General features: G+C 27.2%; 1 protein-coding gene across 1 annotated transcript; it reads left to right on the forward strand.

Annotated features, from left to right (window-relative positions):
* The first annotated feature begins 743 nt into the window (after nucleotides 1–743).
* LOC124922084 (beta-D-glucosyl crocetin beta-1,6-glucosyltransferase-like) lies at nucleotides 744–2,370 on the forward strand. Its single transcript, XM_047462809.1, has 2 exons — nucleotides 744–1,443; nucleotides 1,522–2,370. The coding sequence occupies exons 1-2, from the start codon at nucleotides 765–767 to the stop codon at nucleotides 2,202–2,204; spliced, it is 1,362 nt and encodes a 453-aa protein (XP_047318765.1). The 5' UTR covers nucleotides 744–764; the 3' UTR covers nucleotides 2,205–2,370.
* The last annotated feature ends 4,550 nt before the right edge of the window (nucleotides 2,371–6,920 follow it).

The following is a 6,920-nucleotide window of genomic DNA, read 5'->3' on the forward strand; positions in this document are numbered from 1 at the left end:
TTGAAAGAGTTTTTACCAAATAGTAACAGTAGTTAAATTATCCCTAAGGATTGATAAATAACCCAAAAAAGATTTGTCAAATAAATAATAATTACCATCTTTATATATATAGCCAAATTTTTTAAAAACTCCTATAAATAATGAGATAATACATATAGGAGGACTTCATATAAAAGATTAGTTTCAATAACTAATTATTAAAAAAAATTAAATCAGATAATTAAGTCTCATTTGTTACTAGGAAGAAGACGGACATTGACTCAAGAAATTATTATCAACACTATTAAAAGGTGTATGAGCAACAAACGATTCACCAACAGTTGAGAGTATTATTCAAACTTAAAAAATCCGATTCAACTAAATAGGATGCCGAATCAAACAAAATATAATATCAACTCAAATTTGAGATGAATAGATAAACGAGAGCCTGTCATATATTATAAAAATAATTAGAAAAGACTAAAGAAGTGATTTTTCAATTTTTTAATAACTTTTTTTTACATAAAGAAAAGAAAATATTGTGTAATTGTTTCTCTTTATTTAATACAATGAGATAGTTTTTAAACTCAATAATTTAATTTAATTGGAAAAAAATGAAAATTTGATTAAATTTGTTATGAATAAAATGTATGATTAAAAATATTAAATATCCTAATTGCAATGAGATCAATGTATGTGGCTCATGTTTAAAGAAAAAAAATTGATCTTTTGAGAATGCTCTATTATATATAGACTATGTTGCAAAGGAAAATGAGGAGGAAGAGATGGAGAAAAAACAAAACTTAAGTGTTGTAATGCTACCATGGCTAGCTCATGGTCATATATCTCCATACTTGGAACTAGCCAAAAGACTCTCCAAAAGAAGCTTCAAAATCTATCTTTGTTCAACCCCAATCAATCTAACCTCCATCAACAAAAACCTCGTTCATAACTATTCAATCGAACTCATCGAATTCGAAATCCCATCTCAACCAGACCTACCTCCGCATTTCCACACAACAAACCGCCTTCCACTTCACCTACACAACTCTCTCATAACCGCAGTGGCCATGGCCAGCCCAACTTTCTCAAATCTCATCAAAACCCTAAAACCAGACATACTAATCTACGACTTCAACCAACAATGGTCTTCAACCCTCGCCGCCGCACTTAATATACCCTCCGTTCAGTTCATTACTGGGAGCCCAATCTTTTTTTCTCATGTCATCCATAGATTGAAGAAACCCACTGAAGATTTCCCTTATCCCGCCTTGAATCTTCCTGGAATTTATTGGAACAGGAAATTTCTAGAAATGTTTAAGCAGCATAAAAATGTTAGTAGCAGTAATTCGGTCATGGGTAGACCGTGTGGAATAATGTTCATGAAGAGTAGCTTTGAAGAGGTAGAGAGGAAATATATTGAGTATGGTTCAGAGCTGTTTGGAGTAAAGATTGTTCCAACAGGTATGTGCAATTAATTATAAAAAGAGTTCTTGTATTATTCGTTAAAGATGTTACAACTATCAATTATTTTCCTGCAAGGTCCGTTGATTAAAGATCCAGAAGAAGACGATGATATCGAAAGTGAAATCATGGAGTGGTTAAACAGGAAACAGATATCCTCGACTGTGTTCGTTTCGTTTGGGACGGAGAACTTTCTCTCTAGAGAAGAAATAGAGGAAATAGCTAAAGGGTTGGAGTTAAGTATGGTGAACTTCATTTGGGTACTTAGATTTCCGTTTGGGGAGAAGATCTCCATTGAAGAAGCATTACCCATTGGCTTTCTTGAAAGGGTAAATACAGAGTCAGATAGAAGATTGGTGATTGATAAATGGGTATCGCAATCTAGGATTTTAGCCCACCCGAGTATTGGAGGATTTGTAAGCCATTGTGGGTGGGGATCTACTACCGAGGCTATGGCGTTTGGAGTTCCAATTGTGGCTATACCGATGCAGTTGGACCAACCTTTGAATGCGAGGCTTGTGAACGAGGTTGGTGTGGGAGTGGAAGTTGAGAGAGATGAGAATGGGAAGTTTAGTGGAGAAGAGATAGCAAAATTGATAAGGGATGTGATTTTAGGGGAGAATGGGAAGAACATAAGGGATAAAGCTGTGGAAATGAAAGGGAGAATGAAAATTGAAGGAGAAGATGCAATTGATGGAGTTGTGGAAGAACTCTACAAACTTCACCACAAAAATGTATGTATCAATGAAGAAAACAACTAGTTTTCTATGCCATATTTTTTTTTTTTTGCTCTCTTACAAAAATAAATGTTTTTATTCATATCTCCTCACCTATCAATGCAATTTTATAAAGAAAAATTTCAATGTTTAAGAAATAATTCTCATCCAATTTATAAGAAGATGCTTCAACTTAATTTCAATTTGCATTGAACAAACCATTAGAACTTGTTTGATGTTGGTTATTTGTATTTTTAATTGATTAATTCATTATTGGGTTATTTTGTAATGTCATAAGCTTAAGTGTCACCTTTTTGTAAAATGATATTATTGACGCAACGAGGGCTGATCCGTGTATATATATATATATATATATATATATATATATATATATATATATATATATATATATATATATATATATATATAAACTTATCCCAAAAAAACAAATTTAATTTTTGTTTTTACAATAAAAATGTAACATTATCATTTAATTTTAAAAAATCAATTTAATTCACTAATTATTTTACTTTAATCCACTGATTTTATCTCTAATTTCTCTTTATTTTTTAAGTCACTCTAAGTTTTTTAAAGCCCACCTATCTCAAATTATAACAATTGTTTGAAATAAAATTTTGAGACTATAATAACTTTAAAAAAATGACAAAACATATTGAAGCCTTAGCTTACTGTTTCTAATTGTAATTTTATTGACCTTTTTTATTTATCCAATAAATTAACATATAGAGGTAATGAAATTTATATGATTTATTTTAGGAATAAATAGCAACTGAATAAATGGAAATTTTGTTAAGAGGTGTTTGATAAAATAAACATTATTTAATTTAATATAAGTTTATTTCATAATACATATTAATAATTATTTATTTTTTATAAAGTTAAGTTGAAATATGTTAAAAGTTAAAATGTCTAACTTATTTTAAAAAAGCAATTAAACATCCTACTCTAAAAAATAATAACAAAAAATCAATTTGTTCATTTAAATTTAATAAATTATTTCTTTTTTAAATTTAATAAAATATAAGGAAATATATTCCATTTTATATATTTTTCTCTTTACAACTAACCTAGTCCTTCCTCTTAATTATAAGATTATTCATGTTATAAGATTAGTTTTGAAAATAATTAAAAAAAAGAAGGATGCAATAAAAAGTTCTTATTTTTAAGTGAGTAGACTGTCTAATAGATTGACCCCAATTCGACCATGTCACTGTTAATAGGAAATGAACTTTTTAATTCACTAAAAAATAACAATCATTATCACTCTCAATAATCTTATTTTCAATCTTATTTTTTGTTACTCCATTTTATTTATTTAAGTAATAGAAAATACAGTGTAAAAGAGTGGAATAAATTTTATTTTTAATAGTTATAAAATTCAATTGATTAAAGTTATTTTTTTTTGCCCAACTACAGATTAGAAAATTAAATAAGTGAGTTTCGTTCTATTATATATATATATATATATATATATATATATATATATATATATATATATATATATATATATATATATATATACTTTTAAGTATTTTTATCAAAAATAATCATCACTTCCTTAAAATTATCACCAATTATTATTTTTCTCTTTTAAAAAACCCCGAACAATGTCTTGGATTAGAGGTTATTTCCAACTAGTCAATTACAATTTTTTTATGGAAAAAACTTATTTAGACGTGTGTACTTGTACAATTAGATCATTTAGAAGTTAGAACTTAGACGTATGAACTAATAAAAGTTCGTTTAAATGTATATACTAAAAAAAAATTGGCTTATCAAGAGTTAATTTTTTTTAAAATTTATATATTTATTAATTAAATATTCATTTTTTATCTCTATTTAATTTTTTTTTATTAATTAATTAATTAATTAATTAATTTCTCTCTATTTTTTCTATTAATTAGTTAATTAATTTCTCTTCATTTATCTATTTTTCTTCATTTTTATCCCTTCATATGTTAGTATTTTATAAAAATAAAAATAAAAATAGTAAATCAACGATTTTGTTAACTATTATTATAAACCTGAATAAAAAAAATAAATAGAAAGACTCTTAATTTCATTTTTGTTTATATTAAAGAAAATAAGTTATAAAAAAATTATAAAAAAATAAATAAAAAGAGATAAATTAATTAATTAATTAATAAAAAATAAAAGATAAATTGATTAATTAATTAATAAAAGAAGAAAAGAGAGGGAAAAATGAATAATTAATTAATAAATACATAAATAATTTAAAAAAAAAAATTAACTTTGTTTATTGACCGAGACTAAATGAGATAGTACATAGTACCTGAAGGTTCCAAGCGGCATACATTAAACGAAATTTTATTAGTTTATACGAAATTTTATTAGTTTCTACGTATGAGATAGTTGTACAAGTACGTATATCTAAACCAATTTTTTTTTTCTTTTTTTTTCTACTTAATTCCCTCTGAATTTTTTTTTTCTACTTAATTCACTCTGAATTTTTTTTTTCTACTTAATTCACTCTGAATTTGATAAATGCTGTGAAGTACGTGTTCTTATAATTCTTGCTCGAGAGCCGGAGGATGAAAAATGATCATGTATGGTTCCTTCGGGATTGACTTTAGACTTTTTCTGCACAACTTAGGTTGAAGTCATGTCCACATAATTTTTTTTTTTTTTTTATTGTCATAATAGAGATAATTTTTCAGAGCAAAAAATGAAATATCCCAATATATATATATTAGTATTTTCTTTTAATTATTTATTATTTAATTTATCCAATTATATTTATTTAATTATATAGTTTAATATATTAAATTTATTAAAAGAATATAACAATAGTAAGGTATGCTTTTAGATACTATCAATATTAAGTACTTAAACTTTATATATTTATATTTAGTTAATTCAATATTCTATCACTGTATATTTAAACTTTATAATATTTAGAAAGATAATTTAAAGTTGTAAGAACTAAAAATCTACCCATTTAATTTATAAATTTTAAAATAATTATTTTGATTATTTTTTAATAAGTAAAATAAAAATAATTAAAAATAAAGTCATAACCTAATCAAACTATTGAATTAATTAATATAATAAATAAACCCTAAATTAATTAAAGATAATGGCAAAAAAAAATAATTTGGGATAAATGGTGTATCCATTTTGTCTCAAATTAATTTTAAAAAAATCAAAAGGGTTTAAAATAAATAATTTTGGATAAATGTTGTATCCATTTTATCCTAAATAAATTATTTATTAAACCCAAAAATATATAAAAAAAAATTGACAAAATAAATGTCATATTTATTTTAAATATTTAGTATAATTTAAAATACTTTAAAATAAAGTCAAAAGGGTAAAAGAAAAATTAATTTCAAATAGATCATTAATGTTAAAATAAACTTGTAAATTTATAATCGGGTGTAGCCAAAATTTGGGAGAATGACTGCAGCTGGAATAGATGTTGGATTCTCATACGACGTCCAAGAGTCCCCCACGTCGCCCTTTGCAACGAAAGGAGCGCGCTTCCGTGAAACACATGATAGTAAATGCGCGCTCCATTGCATTAGCTGAAACACGACGGAATGCCCAACCGTGGACGGAACGCTAATGGAGCATCCTACGTTCGATTTTACACCCAAAAACGACGTCGTTTAAAGTCTGGTTTGTCTTCTTCCTCGCGATGACGAACACGATAAGGATGAATCCCATCTTTGATTTGTCAAAGATGGAGCTTCACCGATGGTCCACCATATCGACTGATTCGAAATCTGAAATGATCACCCTACCACAGTGATCATTTCGCCTATGATATATCATAGGCCTCATCATGGTCTGATCAGGCAAGTTGGATCAAGAACAACCAAAAAGCCATCAATGACTTTTGACTAAATATAATCAACTTTCTTCCTGAACGGACTCTAGAGCCTCCCTTAATGAATCCGAAGGCAAGAGATCAACTCTCAAGCCCTCAATCCGAATTTTCAGAAAATTCGACACTAAAGCTTTAAGCTTTTAATTTTTTGAAATTTTCATATCAAGGCTTAAAGCTCGGATCCAGACATCCCAAAAGTTTCCTTAAGGTCTAAGTAGTATTCTCCAATCCTTAGTAAACTTCTAATCACCCTCTAATTCAATCTTTCTGTTAGAAATTGAAATTTTTATATTTCAGTTTCATAAGTTTATATACTGCCTGATTGTTAATTTTTATATTGGAAAACGATCCTTGGATCATTTGCAAGCTTTCTGTTGAAGCTAAAACAGATCAATCGATCTAAAATAGAAATCCCCAAATTTGAATTTTGAAAAATAAAAAATCGGGTTTTCTGTAGAACAACAGTCCATAATGGTTACCAACATGTTTCTAGTGACATTGGGAACCTATTTGATCCATCCCAATCATGTTTGATCGAAATCAAAATTTTCAAAATAAATAAAAAATTTAAGTTTTTGAATTGGTCCAAACGAACATGCAATGTTCATCTTTTGGTAATAATCAATCATAAAGAGTATAAGAAATTATTGTCAAGCTCCTTACATTTCATTACAATTAAAAAACCAAAAAAACGATTTTGGTCTCCAAACTATTTTAATGAAATCAAACATCATCTAGGTTGAATCAAACCTTGAGATGATGTTCACAATGTTCTTGGGAGTTTTGTGAAGTTACTAGGCCTTTGGATTGAAGAATCCAATCCTTAATCAAAACTGCAAAACATGTAGTTTTGAAGTTCTTGAGGACCGATAGGTCCGACCGAGGAATTT

This window comes from Impatiens glandulifera, chromosome 1 (assembly GCF_907164915.1).
Source record: "Impatiens glandulifera chromosome 1, dImpGla2.1, whole genome shotgun sequence".
Taxonomy (NCBI): domain Eukaryota; kingdom Viridiplantae; phylum Streptophyta; class Magnoliopsida; order Ericales; family Balsaminaceae; genus Impatiens; species Impatiens glandulifera.

Bases quoted from the DNA above. Each gene is read 5' to 3' on its own strand.
- LOC124922084 (XM_047462809.1), top strand. From the start codon at position 765: ATGGAGAAAAAACAAAACTTAAGTGTTGTAATGCTACCATGGCTAGCT. The intron at 1,444-1,521 runs GTATGTGCAATT...TTTTCCTGCAAG, and splicing joins AGTAAAGATTGTTCCAACAG to GTCCGTTGATTAAAGATCCA.